Raw genomic sequence first — 24,000 nt, 5'->3', positions numbered from 1 at the left:
CAGCTCTTATCCTGTGGCAACTACAGACTATAGCTTTCCATAAACAAGGCCAGCAGATGAGTGTAATACTGGTCACCCCATCTCAAAAAAGGATATTGCAGAATTAGAGGGGATTCAGAGAAGGATGACAAGAATAATCCAGGGTTATGAGGTTTTTTTCCCATAGAGACAGAAAAGACTGGGATTTTATTTTAGAAAGATTAATAGAGGGCATGTGATAAATATATAAAATAATACATGGTATAGAAAAGATAGATCAGGAAATTCTATACTCTCCAGCTCAAAACACAAGGAGAGATTAAACGAAACTGAAAGGTGGCTAATTAAAACTTGATAAAAGGAAGTAATTTTTTATAACAACTTTGCCACAAGAAACGGCTGAGACCAAGAATTTGACAAGATTCAAAAAAGGAACTGGCCGTGTATAGGGATATCAAGAATATCCAGAATTATGATTTTGGAAGGGCTGTTAAGCCTCATACTATTTTACCATAGTTACAAGAGAGTAGTAATATTCTTTTGGAGGTGGCAGTATATCTCACAATAATTATCAAATGTAACTGTGGACTGATTTCTGGCCTTCTGTAATTCTCTAGTATGTATTATATTTCACAATCTGAAAATTCACCTGATTAATCCTTCCTCATTAGGCGATTTAATGCAGCATAGCCATTGTTACCATTTTTGCTGTCATAGTAACCTTTAAATTTATGTAGGTTTTTCTGTTTTCAGAATTTATTTTCCCCCATCACTTGATTTGCTCTATATATGGAAATCTCTGCCCATCATGCAAAGATTCACTATCACCAGCTCTCTCAAAATGACTGTTATTATTGATTTAGGATTGTATTTAATAAATTGTAAGCAATGCTCTCCAACATACACTAAAAGTAAGAACTGGTTTTGAATATTAATTCAGAGGTTTTATTTTTAAAAGCATGGAAGAAATCTAAATGTTCTATTACTGGAATAAAATGGCTTAGAACTGTATGTTTAATTTATGCTAAATAATATGGCATGGATAACAGTCAAGATGCAGCGAAAGATCATTCCATATCTTTATTGCCAATACAAGAAGGTTTTTATTAAGTTGCTCTGATCCTGTGTAGCAGCCTACTGCACACAGGACAGAGACAAACAGAAAAACAGCTAGGGAGGAGTTTAAAACATTTTAAAAATCACATCTCCAAATTAACCTACCAATGTGTGGTGACAGTATCACAATGCTTTAGCTTGCTTAAAACAGTAGTTCATTTCAGAATTAAAGGCTTTAGGCAAGTAATAGTTGATAGTTTAGAGCTAAAAAGATCCAAAATGGCAGCCACAATGATTTCCTATTAGAAACCTCAAAATGGAAGCAGATTTGACTGAGAGGCGATAAGGATTAGATAGTTCAATGGGGAATGATTCAGCATATTCCAAGAGAACTAAAGGGTGTGGCTAGGAGGAAAAGCTATGCTAATAGCAAAGAAGTCTCAGGAGGAGGATCAACCAGCTTGAATGACAGATGAAGCTGACTGGTTGCTTTCTCAAGTTCAGAAATTGGCATAGATCTTCCCTGCCTAATTATACTAGTTCAGCCAATTACAGAAGGCCAGAAACTGAATACAAGGCTGACAGTCAGCAGGCCGGTGTGTGTGAGAGAGAAGCGAGACGAATAAGAACAGACAAGACTGAAGAACAGTGAAGGCAGAAAAAGAAGGTTCTAGAGAGCAAGCAACTGCCTGAAGCAGGAGTCCAAGGCACCAACTGGAGGAGCAGCAGCAACAGCGCCAACAGGCTTTTTCAGACAGAGCAGAAGGAGCAAAGACAATACAGAGGGATTTTATAGCGAAGGAGTGTAAATCTGATTTTTATACTTTATCTTAAGGAATAACTAGGTGTGCCTGTAAATAAAGCTGGATGCCTGCATTTGTGAGAGCCACCACACCCATCCTGCAACCCTTTGGCCAATGCTGGTAGGATGTTAGTGTTAACTAGTAACTATTTCATTAATATGTAATACTGTGATGTTCTCTTATGTCTATATATAGAAGCTTTGTATGCTATATTGTATCAAATTTAGGATTATACTGTAATGTTACATGTAGGCTTCATACATATGAATTGGAGATCTCCATGTGTTTTAATGTGTAACATTGTAATGCTTCCCTGTACATATACGGTCTGTTTACTAACTGGTTGGGCTTTATGAAGGTGTAAAATTCAAGGTACAAAGAGACCCCCTTGTACATTATAACTGCTACATGGTCTACGTATCTATGTGTTCTGTGTTGTCTGTATCTTATTTTATTTTCCCACTTTTATAGGATTTCTAATTAAGATTTACTATGGTAAATCTACTATTTACTATGGTTTACTATGTCTTAATAGATTAGCATATTCTTTCTTGCTTTACTGAATGTATTAACTGCTTATTTTCCTTTAAATAAATGACACTGTTTTCAAACAATTGCTGCTTGTATGTCAATCCTTTGAGCAGAAGGCTGTATCCGTGTCCTCCCATGGGTTAGCAGAATTAGTCTGCTTTGGAGAGTCCTCTGTGGGCCAGAGACAAACCCACTAGTAAACCCTGGCATTTCCTCTAGGGCAAGCCACCTCTTTATTACCCATTTAGACAGAAAAAAATAAAAATTGGTTTATGGTTATAGGCAGGCCAGAATGAGAGTGATTTAGGTCCACATTTTGGGGTAACCGGTGGAGAGGCAAGAAACTACAGTTCCAGCTTCAACCTTCATAAGGATATAGAATTTAGGGTTAAAAATGATTTCTAACAATGGAAGACGTTTTGGAGGTTGACATTCAGTTTTATCAGTTTGTACCATAAAAATAGTATCCCTACTTTCTTTTGAATTCTAGTTGATTGTGATAAATGGGGTCTATCTGTAATAGGAACAACTAAGATTCATGGCAAACACAAAGAGCTCTAGAAAAAAAAACAACCCAGGATATCACCTCTTTTTAAACTGGATATATATTTCAGTAGAAACATTTACCTAGTTCTAACATATCTAAACAGATATCTGAGTATTATTTACCTTGAAGGGAATTCTCTTCTGTTTCATTCTCTATGGTGCATGTACCTGTTTTTTCACTAGCTGTTTTGTCTTCTGCAACCGAAAAATATTCTGATGCACTACTACAGTCACTAGACATTGATGCCTGACTTAGCTCTTCTATATCAGAATCTGAATGATTTAGTGTTTCATATTCTTTACCTACTGCATGTGCCGAGCCTCCTAAAAATGTATCACCACATGTCACTGGAGTTAGACAAGTTGCGTTCTGTAACTGCAGAGTGTCAAGTTCATCTTCCTTCCTAGAAATCTCTTCTAAATCTTGGTGAGACTTATAGGTTTCAGCAATATTTAAACTATCTTCAACTTTCACATCTATTTGAGGTTTAGTTGATGCAACACTAGGATGAGTGGAAGATACATTACTTTCTTTACTAGGAAGGCCTGTTGAAAATAGAGAGCGGACTACAGCTGGACCACACAAAGAATTCTGTTGAACAAGAGTGTCTTCAGTTTCAGTCTTCATAGATAGGTCAAAAGAAAAAAAGGAATTGCTACACTTCGGACTTGTAAGTTCAGATATGGCCACTGTACATATTGGAGGTGTAGATTTTTCTACAACTGGATGTGCATTGTCAATTGATTCTATTTTCATTTTTTCACTTTCATTTTTATTATTATTAGATAAAAACAGCATCGAGGAGGAAGATAGTGAGTTGGAAGTACTCTTGACAGTGCCTTCAAATGAGATTACAGGTGAAGATTTACATTCCAGAATACAATTATTGGATGAGAAGGAAAATATGTTATTACAGGGGAAAGGCTGGGTCTTGGAAACATCTTTCTTTCCAGTGTCACTACTAGATGTAGTACAGGCTATAGTAGCAGTGGAATCTGGGGTACTGGTACTCTGCTCCTGAGGGACTACTGTAGGAGATTTTAGCCAGTTATATTCTACGTCTTTGCTTACAGAAACGTTCTCTTTTCTAGTCTGAAATATTGTACTTTGTTCAGCTGGCTTCTCAGATAGGCTGGAAAATGGTGAAATCTTCAATGAATTGCTGAGTTTGGATACTGTAAAACAATCTCTTTCCGAATTGCTAAAGGTAAATGAAAAAACTGGCTTTCCACTTTCTGATGACTCTAGTTTAGGACTTGCAGAGGCAGCAGCAACTTTAGCCTCAGTTAAAGCTGAAGAGTTAAACTTCGTACAATTTCCATGTTGACTGCCTATTTCATCTTGAGTATCACACCTTCCCACATAAAAAGTGGGGAAAACCGAATTATTCTTCTCTTTTTTGAAGAAAAATGTAGCTGCAGCCTTATTTAAATTGGGTAAGGTTGAGTTATTACCCAAATTGGGGATAAAATGTGGAGCAGAAAGGCTCTGTGTGGGAGCACCTAAAAAGGTGGGTTTTGAAACAGGAACAGGTTTTGTTGCTGATTCTGGTAAGCCAGTTGAAGTGCTAGGACTTGCTAGTGTTTTTGCAGAAATGGGAACCGGTGAGGATTGAGCCATTTTTACTTTGTTTTTTATTACCAAGCCATTGAAATTTTCTGATGGGGAGGTTAGTTTGCTTACTTCCGGAGATCTTGTTCCATTAAATAACTTCAAGTCACTGTTCAATTCAGAGAAATTCCAGTTCACAGGTGGAAAGCTGAATCTGTAACTACTGGAACTGGAAAAACTAGTGTTACTAAAACTTCCTTTTTGTAATTTTTGTGTTCTTATTCTCTGTGCATCTTTCACTTTGGGAGGTGAGGCCAGAAGGGGAACTGCTGAAAACATATCCTTCGAAGAATCAGTTATCACAAATGTATGCTTCGTATTTGCAGGTGAAGTCTGCATCTTCAACTGATCTGATGTCCGATGACCCATATAATAATTATAACGTACTTCCTACAGTTGTAGAAAATCACCAAATTATTTAGTACAAGGGAAAGTAGTCAGCCATCAAAGTTGCAAGTTCTTTAAATATTATGTGAAGGGAAATTGTTTATTTGTTGTGCTTATATGTTCTAAGACTACTTTAATTACTTAGAATATTTTGCTGACACTGTTAAAAGGCAACAGAAAAAAATACATACTGTTCAGTTTAGAAGAAATCTATTACTTTTTAAAAGTCATATATTTAAGTGACCTAAATAAAACTAAAATCCAGATACTTCAATGGCATAAGTATCAAAGAATGAGACTACACAGAAGTAACATCTTTATAACTACATAACTAAGAGAATATTCTCTTCTGAGAATAATGAAAACCTAAATCCAATGTAGTACACCTCTACCCCAATATAAAGTGACCCGATATAACACAAAATTTGGATATAAAGCGGTAAAGCAGTGCTCCGGGGGGTGGGGCTGCATGCTCTGGTGGATCAAAACAAGTTCAATATAACACGGTTTCACCTATAACGCGGTAAGATTTTTTGGCTCCTGAGGACAGCGTTATATTGAGGTAGAGGTGTACTTTTTTATCCAGGGCCAACGAATTTTTAGATTCATATTTTTCTTAGTCACATTAAGATAACAGCTTTGACTGCTGTGTATCTATGGTAACAAGGCAAAAGTTGATTCATTTTATGCCTACAATACTCAAATGCCTCTAACTCTCGAGAATATGGAACTGGAGAGGCACTAGTTATGGAAGGCCAAAACAGCTGTCAAATAACTACAGAGGGAAGATCTTTTTAAACCATTTTCTGCTAGAGGAAGAAGATAGATGGGCATGATGCAGTGCAGCTGATAAAGCTTGATGCAGCAACTCAGATATTCCTTCACAGACTGCAGTCAAAACAAACTGGGATTTGGAATACTAGAGGGGACACACAACCCATCATTGCAGAAATTGTGACATATGACCTACTGGGACTAACTATTTAAAATTTTTAGCATGAGTTACCACCTTAAATGCACACAGAAGCATAGGCTCAATATCAACACAGACTAACTTTCTCAGGAAAAGATTTGGCATTCATTCATACTTGGGTTTGATCACAATATCTTTCCCACTGAAACTGGGCCTTACCTTATCTTTAAGGTATTGACTATTTAGTGTGGCCAAAAAAATGTTAACTTCTCAAATAAGTTTAAAAATAATCCACTTGCACTTGTAACACTAAACAATCCACAACAGCTAGCCCTTTTTTATGAAAGCAACTAGGTTGTAGTTGGAGTTCTACATTTAATTTAAGAAAAAGGTTAGTGCGCAGTAGCTTGAACTAAAAGTAAGTCACTGACACATCAAGAGTATCAGTTTAGCATAACTAGGGCTCTACCTAGGGGGCTCCTAGATCTGGCTAGGGAGGGACAGGACTTGTCCATCCTCTGCACAGATGTGTGGGAGGTGGGGAAGAGGAACCAGACCCACCTCCGGGTGCCTCCCCCTGCTGTAGGATGCTCTGGGACTGGGCAGCAGCCCCAGAGGTTCCTCCAGCTGGAGGAGACTTGTGGAGTTGGGTCAGATCTCCCCTTGTTCCTAGGAGCACCCCAGTCCATACCCTGCACTGCTGCTGCGTGTATGTGGGTGGTGGGCGAGAGAAGAGGGGGGGAGCCTCCAGAAACCTCCTGTAGCTGCAGGAAGCTCTGCACTTCTCACAGAAGTGAGGGTAGCAATCCCATGACCCCCCTACAAACAGGTTTGGAAACCCCCCCCCCACACACACACACACAATCCCCCTTTGGGTTGGGACCCCCAATTACAACACCTTGAAATTTCAGATTTAAAACATCCGAAAATGTGAAATTTAACAAATTTTCAAATCCTATGGCCATGAAATGGACCATAATGGACTGTGAATTTGGTAGGGCCCTAAGCATAATGAACAAAAAAAAAAAAAAAGGGAAGCCCATTATAAACCCCAAGAGAAGTAAAAGATTGTGACGATATAAAACAGTAACTTGTTTTCCCAAACACTATTAGCAGCTGAGCAATACTTACACCAAAATGCATTCTTACCTCATGACTCATGTTTTGAAACGTTGACATTTCTGATATTGACATTAAGCGAGTACAGATTTTACGACCGTCAGTCAAAGTTTCCTCATGTCCAACTACAGGCTGAAAAAAGTTACATCAGACATTGTCCATTTTGGATTTTTACAAAGCCAAAAGAACATACTTAGCCATTAAAAAAAGAAAAAAAAAGTATTAAGTCTTGTAAACAAGAACTTACATAATATGTGTTGTGTATGTTTTTCTGATCTTTCCATTGTTTTGCACTATTTTTATATGCATACTTTCCTGTTAAACCTTCATTTCCTCCAGAAGAAAGTTCTGTGAGAAAAGAGGAATAAAATAAGACTGATGAAAGAACACTTGACTCATCAGATGTAAACTTACAAAGTTATGAAACTGGGGCAGCAAAAAAAACAAACCTTTCCATTTTGAAAACTGAGTATTGCTTTAATGTAAAGTTTATTGTGGTACTATAACATATATGTTAAAAATAATGAACTGTGCCCTGTGTTCAAATATATGCACCTTTTTTCTACCTTTAACGACGCATGAATCAACTGAAGTCAGCTGTAAGGCCAAGATTTCATTAATCACAGATTTGATATCCATTTGCTTTTGGGTAGACTCTGGTGATTTTTCATAGCTACATGCTATGTGCATCAGGTCAAGCTGAGTCTTCATTCTGGAAAAAAAAGTGAAAAACATCTTTTAAGCAATTATTTGTGTTTCTCTGGGCTTAAAACAGAAACAAGTTATACCTAGTTAATAAAAAAGTTACATTAAAAAAAAAATCTTAAGAGACTGATCTTCCTCTATTTAGAATTTTCTAATTTCCTTTCTTAGAAAAGGCCACTTGAGGATTTGTTTGCTATTTTGATCATAGAACTTTTTCCAAGAGGCATCTCTGTCCAGCAAACAAGCTGTATTTCATGGGCTAAAAGGGTTAACCCCTTCTAGCTGTATGGAAAGCAAAAGACATTTCAGTAAGGAAGATTTTTTTGCAGAGGTGGGAGGAGGGAAAAGCCATGGGAGGGGTGAGGGTGGAAGAACTGATAGTTATTTAAGCATTTGTTTAGTATGCCCTAAAATTAAAGACCCATAATCCAGCATGATGAAATTTAAACAAGAAGTAGGCATTCACCATCAAGGCACATTATTCTTATGATAATTGTTCTGAACAATTAATTTTGTCAAACCACCAATCAGCAAGGAGGCAAATCATTCCATTGAGAAATTTTAAATATGCAACAGGTGAATTTGAAGAAACTGCAAGTTTTATTGTCCAGAATTCTGCATCTCTCCTGTACATGTTTTTGCAATAATTAACTAATCAAGCAGAAAAGGGTTAATACATGCACTATGAAAATATAAGAGATGTGGCTGAAATACCATTGCGAAAGATATTCTTCAGTAATAAAGAGATAAAGTATATACTGTATATACTTGTTCATTAGCCCGTTCATTTATAAGCTGACCCTCCAAGTTGGTTAGGTAAAAATAGCAAAAACTGTATGACCCTTTCATAAGCTGACCCTATATTTCAGGGGTTGGCAAACTTTGGCTTTGGGTAAGCCTCTAGTGGACCTGAACGTTTTGTTTACCTGGAACGGCAAACCAAGGCCACAGGGAGCTGAGGGGCTCCGTGCCTGTGAACGCTCCAGGTAAACAAAACAACGTATTAGATATTCAATTCAATGATTCCATAAGTTTAAAATCATCAAATTTTGCTGTAGACTGGTTTATAAACTGACCTCCGCTCTTTGATGCATCACTTATTTACCAAAAATATTCAGCTTATGAACGAGTATATACGGTATTGTTAGTCCACTGTGTCTGAACCCAAATTACACCTTTTTCTTAGGGGTCATTCCTAAAGGCCTCAGTTGTGAAACAGAATTTTAAAGTTCTGTTCTCACTTACTGTAATAGCCTTTGGGAGATTATATATATATCCCAATTAAGTATAGACATGAAAGTGCAAAACCATAAAAGCCAAATATGACATTTTGCGTATCCCACAGCAAACACTTAAAATCAGCAAGAGAAGGTACTGTACTCCATTACTTAAACAAAAAATAAAACAAAAAACCTTGCAAGCTTTTTATAGAAAGTTTGCATAAGAAGTTTAATTCCATTAATCATATTAGAGCTGACTGAACAAATTTGTATATGCTCAAACACTGATTCTAATTCATTAAAGTATCCAAAAAATAGTTTTGAAAACACGTGATACTCATGAATTGGAGCATTTCCTTTGCTCAGTGAAAATTACAGTAACTCCGCACTTAACATTGTAGTTACGTTCCTGAAAAATGCGACTTTAAGTGAAACCATGTTAAGCGAATCCAATTTTCCCATAAGAATGAATGGAAATGGGAGGGGTTAGGTTCCAGGGAATTTTTTTTTTTTTTTTGGCCATACAGTACTATAGTTGAGAAGTGCTCCCACCTTCCCCACACAGGCACAGCCCACTGGCACTGGAGACAATGAGGCAGGTAAGGAGGCTGAAGATGCTGTAGGGTAGAAGCATGTTGCGCAGCAGCAGCTTCTCCTACTCTGCAAGCACCAGGGGTGGGGGCTCAACCCTTGGCCCAGCCATGCCACCTTCCTCCAAGTCTCCACCCTTAACCCACCTCTTCTTGCCTCCCCTTCCCCCTTTCACTCTGCACACCACGTCCTCGCTCCTCCCTCCCCTGCCTCCTGCCCGCGGAAATCAGCTGGCTTGCAGCGTTCAGGAGGCAGGAGGGAGAGGGGAGGAGCAAGGACACTGCACACAGGCTCCCCCTCCCTCCTGAACACCACAAGCCAGCTGACTGCTGTGGGCAGGAGGCAGGGGAGATGTGCTGCATCCTCACTCCTCCCCTCCCCTCCTGTCTCAGCCCGCACTGCTTCCCACAGCCCCCATTGGCCTGGGACGGTGAACCGCGGCCATTGGGAGCCGCAATCGGCCGAACCTGCGGACGCGGCAGGTAAACAAACTGGCCTGGCCCGCCAGGGGCTTTCCCTGAACAAGTGATGGACTGGCTTTGAGAACCACTACTTTAATTTACCAGATGCCATGCTGCTGTTGGACTGTAAAAATCTAGTTTTTGTGGGAGTATTAAAGAAGGTTTCAGGAATTATGCCTATAGGTCCTGCTAACATAATTAGATAAAATAGCTTCTTTTAGTATGGAATGTTACTGAGACATTATACATTTGGTGATTTAAATTTTATATTAAATTGAATACAATTAATTTACTATATGTTGAACTGTACATTATTCTTATAAGGTAACTGCACTTAACATCCTCTCACTTAATGTTTCGATCTTACGTCCCTGCTCAATTACAGAACATGTCCATTTAAAGTTATGCACTGCTTCGCTATAATGTTGTTTGGCTGCCTGCTTTGTCCACAGCTGGCAGTCCCCCATCAGCTCACCTATGTCACCCCCCCCCCCCCGCCCACACACACACAGCGCCTCCTGCCTGTGGCAATCAGCTGGTTTGCGGCGTTCAGGAGGCAGGGGGAGCCTGCACGCTGAGTCCTCACTCCTCCTCCTGCCCCTGAATGTCACAAGCCAGCTGATTGCCACGGGGAGGAGGGGGAAGGCGCTGATCTGCGGGGTCTGCCAGCAGGCAGGAGACGCTGTGTGTGTGTGTGTGGGCGGGGGAGAAGAGTAGGTACAGAGAAGGGCTACAAAAATGATTAAGGGTATGGAACAGCTTCAAGAGGAAGTGATATTAAAAAGAGACTATTCAGGTTGGAAAAAAGAGACGACTCGGGGAGGATATGATAGAGGTCCATAAAATCATGGTGTAGAGAAAGTGAACAACAAAGTGTTTTTTACCCCTTCTCATAACACAAGAATCTGGAGTTGCCCAATTAAATTAATAGGTAGCAGGTTTAAAACAAGAAAGGAAGCACTTCTTCATACAACGCAGTCAATCTGCAGAACTGGTTGCCATGGAATGTTGTAAAGGCAAAAAACTATAACTGGATTCAAAACAGAATTAGATAAGTTAATGGAACATAGGGAGGAGCGAGGATGGATAGGTCCATCAATGGCTATTAGCCAAGATGATCAGGGATGCAACCCGATGCAGCAGGTGTCCCTAAGCCTTTGACTGATGGACACTGGGACTGGAAGACAGGGAATGGATCACTTGATGATTGCCTCTGAAGCATCTGACAGCGGCCACTGTCGGAAGACAGAATACCAGGCTAGATGGACCACTGGTCTGACCCAGTATAGCCACTCTCATGTTCTTATTATTTTCTGGGACAAAGCAAAAAGACAGTACTACACAGAAAAACACTTTGCCCCACCCTACACTAATATCTGAAGCGATTATTTTAAGCTCCACTTTTATCTGTTCAATAATAAATCTGTGAAAGTGATATACGAATTCCAACAATTCTAGAAGAATTTTAAAACTAAGTGTTAGAAAGTAATGATGTCAAATACTGATGGAACTTCTACCACTGTTCAAAATTGTTCTGTCTCTCTCTCCATATTAACTAATCCACTGCATGCCCTGGACACTCCTCTCCGAACCCCACAATCATGATATGAATATTAACTAAAAACTTACTTTGTTGTATCTTATTACCTTACTCAACTATACACTAGCAAACCACATGAACTAGAACTCATGAAATATATGTACCTTTTATTCAAGCCACATGCCACCTGTAAATAAAATAAGACTGCATTAGAGTTGAGGATGTTATTTAAAAATAAAAAAAATTACTTTATCAGAATATCTGACAGAAATTAACTGTTCAACTCGTTAAAACACAACTCTTGATTTCACCAAGACATAATCAGAAATTTTAGCACTCACAGAAGTAAAAGAGCAATAATCACACACACGGAGGGTGTATGTCTGGGAAAATTACTTACCCTGTAATATTTTGTTCTGAGGCCAAAGGGGAAATCTTTCCTAAAAGTCAAATCTAAGACACTGTGCATGAGGCAAAAGCCACATGGCTGTCCTTGAGATCAAAATGTACTTGAAAATATTTTGGCAGGATTTTCAAACCATGGACTCGTGCTCCTTAGTGCAAGATTAAGAGTTTGTCTACACTTGAAATGCTATCCCAAGAGGTGGTATTTAGGTCGATGGAAGAATTCTTCTGTCGACCCAGCACTGTTTACACAGGGACCTAAATCAGCCTAACTATGGCACTTAGGACTATGGATTTTTCATACCCCAAGTGTCATAGCTAGATCGATCTAACTTGCTAGTGTAGACCAGCCCTAAGGGACCTTTTCTACATGGTAAGGTAATGCACTCTCTACAAGGGAGTGATTTCTAGAGTGCACTAACTGGTCCATGTAGACCAGGGGTGAACAAACTTTTTGGCCCGAAGGCCACATCTGGGTGGGGAAATTGCATACAGGGCCATGAATGTAGGGCTGGGGCAGGAGGTTGGGGTGTGAGAGGGGGTGCGGTGTGCAGGAAGGGACTATGGGCAAGGAGTTGGGGTGCAGGAGGAGATGCGGGGTTTATGAAGGGGCTCAGGGCAGGGGTTGGAGTTCAGGTGGCGTGTGGCGGGGGTTGGGGTGCAACAGGGGCTGGGCTGAAGGAGGAGTGCGGCATGCAGGCCCCCCACAGCTCCCATTGGCCAGGAATGGGGAACCGCGGCCAATGGGAGCTTTGGGGGAGGTACCCAAAGGCGAGGGCAGTGTGTGGAGCTTCTGGAGTGGCGTGGGGCCAGGGAAGGCAGGGAGCCTGCCTTAGCCCAGCAGCACCACGGGGTGGCAATCCCATGGGCTGGATCCGGCCCGCAGACCGTAGTTTGCCCACCCCTCACGTAGACCCTGCTGGTGCGCAAAAAAAAAAGGCTCCCTAGGACACTTCAACATAAAACAGCTATAAAATAACTATGTTAAAAGCACACCAATGGCATCTATACAAAGCAATTAATGTTCAACATGTTAGTGGGCATTGGAAATCACACTCCATATAGTGCATTACCCCATCATGTAGACAAGTCCAGGCAGAGTTTCCAAAATGGTAAAAAAAATTGGTCAGTAAGGGTGCCTTATGGTGTTTTATAATGCAGCTATTTGCCCCACCCTACTACTTGTGAGTACATGCCTCACAGGATTTTAACCAAGTCTCTAGGAACTTTCCAGTAAGTTCCTGATTAAGTTGGAAATGAAGAAAACAAATCAATCACAAAAATTCAAATGAATTAGAAATCAGTGCCTCAAAACAGGTTGTGCAATACAAGAGAGGGGGAAAAAATTCCTCCACCAAATCAAAATAAGGTTCTCTTCTACACTCTGAAGGGAAGTGAGAATCCGGTCAGAATTACATGTTCAGAGAAGCAGATTACACTAAACAGAATTCACCTTGCATCTCAAGGGATGTCCCAAACACAGGGTTGGGGGTGTCACATGCACATACAATGTTCTGCTATCAAGTAGTAACAAAAATTATCACCTCCAGGAAACGCTCAGGATCACATTCATCAACAAGCTTTTCACAATCCTTCAGGAAACTCTCAATGGTTTTCTTGTGAGTTTCCTTCATTTTCTTCCAAATTTGATATTCTTTTTCTTTCTTACTTCTCTGACTTTCAATATCTTCTAGCAATTCCTTTTTTCTCATTTCCAGAGTTTTGAAAATTTCTTCAAATTCCAACATAATTATCTCTGCTTCTTTGTTCAAGATCTAGAAACAAAGTATTTTGCACAAAGATCTGATAACAGTAAGTCTTTACACTGTGTCATCCCTGCAAGCTGCACGGAAACTTTTTAAAGACACCATAAGAGAGTCTCAATTTAAATGTATACCCCACATTAAAAAAACATAGCAAGAGAACCAAAAAAGTGCCACCGTGGCTAAACAACAAAGTAAAAGAAGCAGTGAGAGGCAAAAAGGCATCCTTTAAAAGCAGTACTGGGCAAATTGGTTGAAAATATAGTTAAGAACAAAATTGTCAGGAACATAGATTAACATGATTTGTTGGGGGAAGAGTCAACATAGTGTTTGTAAAGGGAAATCATGGCTCACCAACATACTAAAATTCTTTGAGGGGGTCAACAAGCATGTGGACAAGGGGGATCCAGTGGCTATAGTATACTTAGATTTTCAGAAAGCCTTTGACAAGGTCCCTCACCAAAGGCTCTTAAGCAAAGTAAGCTGTCATGGAATAAGAGGGAAGGTCCTCTAATGGATTGGTAACTGGTTAAAAGGGTAGGGTAGGTTAAAAGGGTAGGAATAAATGGCCATTTTTCAGAATGGAGAGAGGTAATTAGTGGTGTCCCCCAGGGGTTTGTGCTGGACCCAGTCCTATTCAACATATTCATAAATGATCTGGAAAAAGTGGTAAACAGTGAGGCTGCAAAATTTGCAGATGATACAAAACTATTCAAGATAGTTGAGTTCTAGGCAGTCTGCAAAGAGCTACAAAAGGATCTCTCAAAACTAGGAGACTGGGCAACAAAATGGCAGATGAAATTCAATGTTGATAAATGCAAAGTAATGCACACTGGAAAACATAATCCCAACTATAATTTAGACTCCATCATTTTATATGTAGATGTAACCACTCAAGAAAGATCTTGGGAGTCATCATGGGTAGTTGTCTGAAAACATCTATTCAATATGCAGCGGCAGTCAAAAAAAATGCTAACAATATTATGAAACGTTAAGCAAGGGATAGATAATAAGACACTAAATTATCATAATGCCACTATATCAATTGCCTCCAGTTTGAATACAACGTGCAGTTCTGGTTACCTTTTCCTATTCTAATGCATCTTTTTTGAGATGGGATAAGGAGAAAGGCAACAAAAATAATTAAGGGTATGGAACAGTTCTATACAAAGATAGATTAAAAACCCGGACATTTTTCAACTTGGGAAAGAGATGACTAAGTGGGATACAACGTAAGTCTATAAAATCATGAATGGTTTGGAGAAAGTGAATACCAAACTTATTTACACCTCCAGATAACACAAGAACCAGAGGTCACCAAATGAAATTAATAGGCAGCAGGTTTAAAAACAAACAAAAGGAAGTATTTCTTCACACAGCGCAGAGCCAATCCAAAACTATAACAGGGCTCAAAAAAGAACTAGAGAAGTTCATGGAGGATAGGTCCATCAATGGCTATTAGCCAGAATGGCCTGGGGTGGTGTCCCTAGTTGTTTGCCAGAAGCTGGGAATGGGCGACAGGGGATGGATCACTAGATGATTACCTGTTCTGTTCATTCCCTCTGGGACACCTGGCATTTGCCACAGTCAGAAGACAGGATACTGGGCAAGATGGACCTTTCGTCTCAACCAGTATCACCATTCTTATGTTGATGGTTAGGGATACAACCCATGCTGTGTCCCCCTACCACCTGACTGCCAGAAGCTTGGAGTGGGTGATAGGGGGTGGATAGCTCGAAGATTGCCTGTTCTGTTCATTCCCTCTGAGGCACCCCACATTAGCCACTGTCAGAAGATGGGCTAGCGATGGACCATGGTCTGACCCACTACAGCCTTTCTTATGATGCTGCTCTGGATGAGGAGGCCTTGAGAGGTGTTCACTCCAGGTAGGTAGGTAGATAGGTGTGTGTGTGTGTGAGGCGTACCTTCGCACAGGTGGGAAGGAGAGAAGGGATCAGGTCCTTCCCCCCCTGAGGAGGTGGGAATGGGGTGGCATTACAGCGCAGGCTTATTCTGCACTCACCCTGCAGCAGTGGCTCCCGCCACACAGGGCTGGGCCAGCAGTATAGGTGCTACAGGGTACATTTTTCATTTACAAAAAAACACAGGGCTTCACTACTCTCTACAGATGTCATTATGTCTAACTCACCTCAGTATCTTTTGGATGACTTGATAGTTCCTTCACCAAGTTCTCATTTATTGCTCTCAGTTTCTTCAGGCTGCTAAAGAAGGTTAACTGCAGGACATAAGTTTATAACCACTTGTAGATTTTTTTTTAAATTTAAAATTAAAAAAGTAGATAATCTTTAATCTTCTCTCTACAGATTGCAGAGTTTAACTAGACTATTAAGACATTACTTATATAAAAAGACTTTATGCTTTAGGACAATGAAGAAGCTTGCATTTGGTATTTTCCTCTCTCAAAGTAGCATTCTTTAGGCTTGTCTACACTAGAAAGTTTTGCTGCTTTAACTATACTGATATAGTTTTTTTTTTTTTTTTTTGGTGAAAAACTGATCTTAAACCCTGGACCAGATTGTGTGTTCCTCTTTTCCTGTACTGAGGGGACAAACTGCCTTTGCCCCTCCCCACTTCCAGCCTGCATTCTCACTGTTTTGGTTGCAAAATCAATATAGAACAGCCACAGTATCATGTGCTCTACTATACCCCATACCCATCCTGTGTACCAGGGACATTCTGCAAGTGCATTTAAACTGCAGCATAAAAGGACTGCTTAATAATGTACTATCCAGCTTCTACTTCAGATGGAGCTTGGAAAAGTGGTTGAATGTCCACTGTCTTGGCAAAAATCCATTGCAGATAAAGTATTAAAAGGAGGGACATGCTTTCTTCATACTAAAATATTCCAGGAGCCGTCTATTTCACCTTAATTGCTTTTCCTTAATCCACTATCCAAATCCAAAGGTGTCAGGCCAAAAAGCACATAGCTAATGTGACTGCCTATAATAAGCAGCTGTAGGGACGGCTGGACTAGCACATGTATGTTAATCTTGTTTCCCTAAGACCAAGCAAGACATTAAGGGCCTGTCTACAGTAGACTCTTGCTAAAATGACAGAAAGTGTTTTTTCCCTCCTTCTGCTGCTGTAGCTAATACATTCCCTCAAGGAGCTATAGGTAGGTTGATGGAATAATTTCTGTGTTGATCTACTGCTGTCTATCCTAGAGCTCAGGTTGGTTTAACTATATCATCCGGGGATAAGTTTTTCACAACCCTGAGCAACAGAGCTAGATCAACCACAGTTTTAGGTTTAGACCAGGCCTAAGATTATCAGCTTCAACATCTTGAACCAGTCTACAGTCTATTCAGTTAAATTCATAAAACTATCTACATGGGGAGGGGGGGGTGCACTTGTGATAACTAGGTCAGGGCGCTGCCATGTTACTACATGGCTTGGCCTTAGGTATGCAGGACTAAACAGGAAAAACCAGGTCTTGTTACTGCAGCATCCCGGCCCTGAAAGCTTTCACAAGAATGCTCTGACTTATTACAACACTCGCCCCATTTGGCTCTAACAGGTTCTCAGGAGGCAGACTAGCTTATTGTGTTGCCAACCAGGCCTGAATTGCTGGGTGGTCTGGGCTAGGTCCCAAAGAGGCACTGGCTGGGCAGGCAGGTTCCCATTTCAGCCCGCAATGGGCACAGCCGGCTGGCAGGGGGCGCGGGGCTTACTTTCTCCTCCTGGTACACGGTGTCGAGGAGGTTGACGGCGTGGAAGATGCCCTGGTGCTCCTCAGACACGCACTGGCCGCAGCCCGCCTGGCGGCACATCCGGCAGTACAGCTGCACCAGGCGGGCCGGGTGCTTCTCGCAGGCTGCTCCGAACGCCGGCGGGGGGCTCAGCGCCCCCGCCTTGCCCCCGCCGGCCCGGTACAACTTCACCACCTCCGCCAGCGTGGTGTTGACGGGCAGCGCCGCGCAGCCGCCGCGCGGCAGCGGGCAGAGCTTCCTGCAGAGCGGGCAGCAGAAGCGCGGGGCCTGGCCCGCGCGGGGCGAGGCGGGCGGGCCGGGCTCCCCGGAGGCCAGGCACTCCAGCACGCAGCGTTTGCAGAAGTTGTGGGAGCAGAGCGGCAGCGTGACCGGGTCCTCAAAGAGGCCGAGGCAGACGGCGCAGGTCAGGCTGGCCTCCATCGGGGCCGGGCCGGCAGCCTCCGCAGAGACCCGCTTCCACGGGGGCTAGAGCCGCCACCCTGCGGCCAGCTCCCCCCGCCGGGCACCCCAGCCCCCGGATCTTCAACCGCCGGCCTCGCGCTCCAAGCTGGGCCAGACCGGGAAGGGCGGCTGCGGCACTCCGGGCCGGGGCGGCTGTGATTGGAGGATGTGGGAGATTGACAACGTTAGCTACTACTAGTCAAAACAAAGGCCCAGGGGAAACACCAATCGTATCACAATGAAAGGGCGGGACAAAAGCAGCCTTGCCCAGTAGGAGGTTTGAACTGGGGCGCTGGGCTGTGGCCGCTGCTCTTTCTCACGGGCTGGTAGTGCGCGCGAGACCTCGGGGGTGGTGCAACTAGCTGGGCTTTTGCCTGGACCTACCAGTGTGTGGCCGTGCACAGGTCGGGGCTTGGGGAGGAAATCAGGAGCTTCCTTCCCCTGGAAGAGCCGCAGTCCCTGTGCTTAGGGAGGCGCCTCGCACCCCGAAACGAGTGGCCAGGCAGAGCGGCATGGCTGCGAGCCGCACTGCAAGCAGGGGTGTTCATGTGCCGAAAAGTCACAACCAAAGTCCTATGTCTTGTGATCGCTGCAGGGCAGGGAGTGTACCTGTGTAGATCGCCTAGAGCAATAATTATTTGGTGTAGGTTCCCTATGATCCTCACATCCTAGTGTCTGTAGGGGTCACCTCTCCTGCTCACCAGATTGCCTTTTTTCCCGCAGAGCTACCCATTGTGCTAGGTCAGGGGTGGCCAACCTGATCCTGAGAAGGAGCCAGAATTTACCAATGTACATTGCCAAAGAGCCATGTTAATACATCAGTAGCCCCCATCAGCTCCCCCTACCTCCCCCACTCCCAGCCTTCCACCCACCAGCAGCCCTGCCGATCAGCTGTTTCATGACATAAAGGCGGCTCTGGGATGGGAGAGGGAGGTGTGAGGGCATGGCAGGGGAGGGGGGCCAGGAAGGGGTAGAGTGGGGGCAAGGCCTGTGGCAGAGCCCAAGGGTTGAGCGGTGAGCAACCTCCCACCCTCCAGCACATTGGAAAGTTGGTGCCTGTAGCACCAGCCCCACCAGAGTCGATGCCTATACAAGGAGCCGCATATTAACGTCTGAAGAAACACATGTGGCTCTGGAGTCACATGTTGGCCACCCCTGTGCTAGGTGCTATGCAAAAAAATAAAATAAAACCTGCCCTGGCCCCAAAATGCTTGGAATAATTCATACCTAGAATACAGTATGCCAGCTTACAAAATATTTATTTAAAATCAATGTGAATTTTTTTCTTTAACTCTTCCTTCAAACACACCTGGTTTTGCTTATAGTATTACCTCATAGCAGTGCAAATGCTGGCGTGATGAAGCCCAGAGAGGAATAACAAGGTCATATAAAAAAAATAAGAAATGGAAAGCCAAAAGAGCAATTTACCATTGAAATGTTCAATACATTGGCCCTGATTCAGCAAAGCACTTAAGCACGTGTGCTTAAGGGATTACTCGTGTGCATAAGTGCTTTCCTGAATTGGGGCCAAAGTGATTTAGGCTCAGATTATTCCACCTATATTCTTGCTGTATAGTACCTTGCTGGACAAGAATACTCCTGGGGAAATTCTGTGCCCCTAAATTAAAAATTCTGCACCAAAATTTAAAAATTCTGCACACAATATTTTAAAATGCTGCAAAATTTGCAAATTTTGTCAAAATAGCCCTACATAATCACAGCAGTTTCAATTATTAGGGTAATTTATTTCAAAATACCTGTCAGCAAGTATGTCTGTAACAATACAGACGCACACAAAAAGTTCCCCAGGAGTAGAGAGTTTTAAAAAAACAAACCTACAACAACCCAGTTCCTGCTTCTCTGCCCCCTCCTTCCCGGAGCCCAGATACCTGCACCCCAGACATGCCAAACCCATGGAAAAAATGCAGAAATTAGGCTTGTTTTTGGCTTAATTGGCTTGTGAGTTGCTTGTTGGCTAGTTCTTGGCTTGTTGCTTGTTTGGCTTGTAGTTTGTTGCTTCTTTTTTTTAATCAGCTCCCAGCAAGCAGGGGCAAGGTGGGGAGAGAGTCAGGGGTGCACAGTGGGCTCACCACAGTCCCAGTCTGCACGCCTGGGGTGCGGCCTCTAGTACATAGAGTGCTGGGGTTCTTAGGGGTTGGCTTGTTTTGGCCTTGTTTTGAAATGGGATTAGCTTGATTTTTGACTTATTGTGAAAGTCAGGGTGCTTATTTACCATGTGAAAATTGGAAACTGTGCTTGGGGGGCTGGCAGGCAATGGCTTGAAAGTCCCCAAAGTCCTGGGATGGCCTTGCCAGGCAAGCTGAGGGGCTGATGGCCAAGTTACAGTCAGTCATCTCCCAGTGTTCCCCAAGTTCTCCCAGTTTGACAAAAGGGAAGGGAAGAATAGGGGGACCCAGGCTCTCCCTCTCCAGCAGGTCCTGGCTCAGGGCCCAAAGGGGAAAGGGTGAAATGTGTCTCAGTTCCTTCTTGCATGTACACTAGACCAGCCTCCCCTGTTCTCTCTTTGGTTTGGGGCATGATCTCACACTGCTTTCATCCCAGCAGAGGGTTGCTCAAACAGCCTCAACAATTCAGATAGTCATTTGGGACTTCCCATCTTGCTTTTTAGTGTCCAGTTATTCCCCTTCGTTGCGAAAAGAGGAGAGAAAAGCAGTCAGTACTCTGGTCTCCCAGTCACGTCTTACCCGCACTAATCTTACCCATAGTCCACCCTTCCCCCATGGATCCTCTGTCCCTATTGCTATAAACTGTCTTGTTTGTTTCCTTCCTGCAGACAGCCTCTCTACTGTCTCCCTCCCCCTGATTGTCAATGTCCCCTTTTAAACAGGTCCTCCGTTTGAAGCGTGATTTGCAGCTGTGGAAGAGCAGGGCCTTCTTGTTCCTGTACTGCTGCATCATTCCCTTGATGTGGGGTCTGTAAACCCCATCATAAGGCAAAATAATACACATACATTTTAGTTAAATAGAATTGTATTAATTTTACATTAGATAATGTATTTCACAGTAACAGCATTTCTTCACAAGTTGAAAAATCATATTCCTGACAAAACAAGTTTGTACACTTATCTTGTTTTCAAAAAAATTTAAAGAAAATATCTAGCATTGATTCGTCCACTTTTTTAGAGAGAGCAGGAATAACTAATAGTTATAGGAAATGTGCCTGGCTTGGATTTCTATTAAAAATGGATCCATACAGCTTTCAAAATTCATTATCTTCTTCCTTTAATAATCTTCAGCATCACCAGCACAGATGGCAAGTAAAGCTGTCTCGTAATGTCCTGAAGCAAAATGCTGCAAGGGAAAGAATTTTTTTGTGATGATAATTTTTTCTCTCGCCCGGCCAAGAAATCCATTTTTGTGCATTAGGGACTGGAGGACATTTGAGAAGTTCAAGACTTTCAATGCTTCATAAAGATTCTAGACCAAGATTTTCAAAAGTGATTAGTAATTTTGGATCTCTCATTTTTGCGGGGGGTGGGGGGGAAGCTGAAACACCTACAAGGTCTGATTTTCAGAAGGTGGCTGCTCAGCTCTTTCTGAAAATCAGGTCCTTTTAATGTATCTCAAATTGGACCCTGAAAATTCATTGATCAGTTTTGAAAATCTTGGCCCTAGATATTTTCTGATAAAACATAAAAAAAAATCATAAAAACATTGGAAAAGTTTTTACTGTACTGAATCATTTTACAAGAATTTAATAATACAGTTCATGCTTGTCTGGAGATATGGGACTGACAGTACAAGAAAAATAGATCTTTCTGATGGTTGCTATGTAAAAAAACCCAACGCACTCTGTAGGACAGATTTTGATTTCCCTTACACTAATGTAAAGCCAGAGTATCTTCACTGACTCCCAGGAATTGAAGTCAGTGGAGATACTCTGGATCTACATCACTGTAAATCAAATTAAAATCTGGGTGATCATGTTTACAAGAAAATAACTCAAAATAAAGGACCAGATCCTGCAGACACAGAACCCGCTCTACTTTTATTGAGGTTAATGGCAAAACTTCAGTGGGACTGACATCAGATTCATTTTAAATGTTTATTAGAATTTTTTCCAGTAATATAAGTACCAGTAATGCAGGATTTTGTTTGTTTATAGAGGAAACAGATGCACTAGGAAGTGAAAATCTAACTCCATAACAATAAGTTTTTAAGATTATTAAAGATAGAAACAAGTTCATGCTGATCAAGGACAAACTGATTGCAGGATCAGCTTTAATTAGATTAATAAAAGTGCTAAATGAAAGAGAGGCTTTGGGGGTGGTGAAGCACTGTTTTAGGGTGGATGCGATAAGGCTAACTAATAAACATACATTTAAAATGCTCCCAAGAAGTGCATGGTGCTGGTACTGTGCTTCATGGTGGATGTGCTCACTGCCAAGGACACCTGAATATTTTAAGCCAAGATTAGTTTTGCCACATGATTAACAAAAGAAGCATAGCACAGGCAAGGGAACTGCAAAGGCCATTTTACATCACTTCAGTAACCTTAAATGACCACTTCCACAGCCCAGACTATCCAGAGAAGAGGGTGCTCTGGCCATACCAACTCCCTCTCCAAATTGACTCTGGAGACAACCTCACATTAGGGCAGAGGTGAAAGTAAACCGGTCCGGTGTACTGGCAAGAGCCAGTACACCGTGCCGGACCGCACCGGCTTCCATGGTGGGGATTTAAAGGGCTCTGGGCTCCTCGCCGCAGCGGGGAGTCCAGGTCCCTTTGAATCCCGCCCGCGGCTCCGGTAGCCGGGCTGGGGTCGTGATTTAAAGAGCTCAGAGCTCCCCATTGCTGCAGGCAGCCCAGAGCCATTTAAATCCCGCCTGTGGCTCCGGCGGCTGGGCTGGGGCCAGATTTAAAGGGCTCAGAGCTCCCCGCTACTCTGGGCAGCCCAGAGCCCTTTAAATCCCAGCCCCAGCCCGGCAAGGCTTGGGGTTCCCCACAGCCACGGGAGCTCTGGGCCCTTTAAATCCCATCCGCAGCTCTGGCAGCTGGAGCTGTGGTGGGGATTTAAAGGGCCTGGAGCTCTGCGGCGGCCAGAGCCCCAGGCCCTTTAATTTGCCCCTGAGCACCGAGGGCTCCTAGCCACCTCTGCAGCTGGGAGCCCCAGGTTGATCTAAAGGCCGTGGGGCTCCCAGCCACAGCCGGTGCCCCAGGGCCTTCAGATCTTGAGAGGCCCCGCCCCTTCCGGTAGAAGCCACGCCTCTTCTGGATGAGGCCATGCCCCCTCAGGACTCTGGCAGTACTGGTATGTCCTGTAAGTTACTTTCACCCCTGCATCAGGGGGTTGTGCAGGAAGACCACAGAGCTGCTCCACACATTCTACATCCCAGTAGGGGAACACCTTTATGCAAAGTATTTGCCCAGCAGGCAGTTCTGTTCCGGGGGCGGGACAGAATCCGGCCTATAATATGAAAGTGTGATTAGAATTTAGTGGGAAATATCTCATCTTTATTGTTCATTTACTGAAAGTAGTCAGAGGCACTGAACTGATGTAACATGAGTTCAGGAAGCATATTGCTACTTCTGCCTTTGCATCAAATGATTAGATTACAGTTCAGAATTAACTCAACATTTGCTATTGTTAAAGCTCTCATATGGATTTATGAAACTCTGCTATTGAACTAAGTACTGTATACATGCAAAAGTATAGAGTGACTTACTTTGATATCATGAAACAGAGATTTCCCATATCTCTCTTTGTATCGTCGTCTTATAGTCATCAAATCTATTTCACTTCTGGCAATCAAAATCCTGATAACAGTTTTATTATGGAAACCATACTCCTAAAAGAAGAGAAAGATATGAGGAAACTTGGATGAGTCTGTCTATCTAAATATATTAATATTATGTGCAAATGAGTAAATTGATTAGGCCATCTAGATATATATTCTGGATCTGAGAGAAGTTGGAGGTGTACAGAGGTTTTACTATACTGAGCTTTCTCATGTATGAATAGTGCATTTCATATTACTGTGTAATTGAGATAACAAAATCTGTATGTTAAACGCCACTTGAAATTTTTCTTTAAGTGTTATTAATGTACGGTTGTATTTACTACTACTTTTTTTAAAGCATGTGCTTAAGTGCTTTGCTGAATCAGGGCCTCAGTCAGTCTTTTTTGTTGAGACTGCCAACAAGAATGCCAGGTGGGATGATGGCTTTTGTTATGT

The 24,000-nt window shown here is 42.4% G+C and overlaps 2 protein-coding genes across 3 annotated transcripts in view; both read right to left on the bottom strand.

Moving 5' to 3' along the window:
- The window catches only part of LOC120405906, a 32,547-nt gene extending 14,588 nt beyond the window's left edge, over positions 1 to 17,959 (bottom strand). The window contains exons 1-8 of one of the 2 annotated variants that reach the window (XM_039539836.1): positions 17,324 to 17,959; positions 15,781 to 15,867; positions 13,413 to 13,643; positions 11,628 to 11,650; positions 7,513 to 7,658; positions 7,194 to 7,294; positions 6,977 to 7,078; positions 3,039 to 4,917 (exon numbers count right to left, since the gene is read on the bottom strand). In XM_039539836.1, coding sequence (XP_039395770.1) covers positions 3,039 to 4,917; positions 6,977 to 7,078; positions 7,194 to 7,294; positions 7,513 to 7,658; positions 11,628 to 11,650; positions 13,413 to 13,643; positions 15,781 to 15,867; positions 17,324 to 17,782 — 3,028 coding nt within the window. In that variant the 5' untranslated portion in view covers positions 17,783 to 17,959. The remainder of the gene's footprint in view (positions 1 to 3,038; positions 4,918 to 6,976; positions 7,079 to 7,193; positions 7,295 to 7,512; positions 7,659 to 11,627; positions 11,651 to 13,412; positions 13,644 to 15,780; positions 15,868 to 17,323) is intronic. The other variant, XM_039539837.1, reaches the window with a different exon arrangement.
- A 2,983-nt stretch (positions 17,960 to 20,942) lies between these two features.
- ANXA10 (annexin A10) overlaps positions 20,943 to 24,000 on the bottom strand; it is a 46,165-nt gene continuing 43,107 nt past the window's right edge. Inside the window, exons 11-12 of the mRNA XM_039541499.1 lie at positions 23,491 to 23,613; positions 20,943 to 21,115 (exon numbers count right to left, since the gene is read on the bottom strand). Of these exons, the coding sequence (XP_039397433.1) occupies positions 21,047 to 21,115; positions 23,491 to 23,613 (192 nt within the window). The 3' untranslated portion in view covers positions 20,943 to 21,046. The remainder of the gene's footprint in view (positions 21,116 to 23,490; positions 23,614 to 24,000) is intronic.

The sequence above is a fragment of the Mauremys reevesii genome, linkage group 5, assembly GCF_016161935.1.
Source record: "Mauremys reevesii isolate NIE-2019 linkage group 5, ASM1616193v1, whole genome shotgun sequence".
Lineage (NCBI taxonomy): Eukaryota > Metazoa > Chordata > Testudines > Geoemydidae > Mauremys > Mauremys reevesii.
This window is presented reverse-complemented; position numbering and strand designations above follow the sequence as displayed.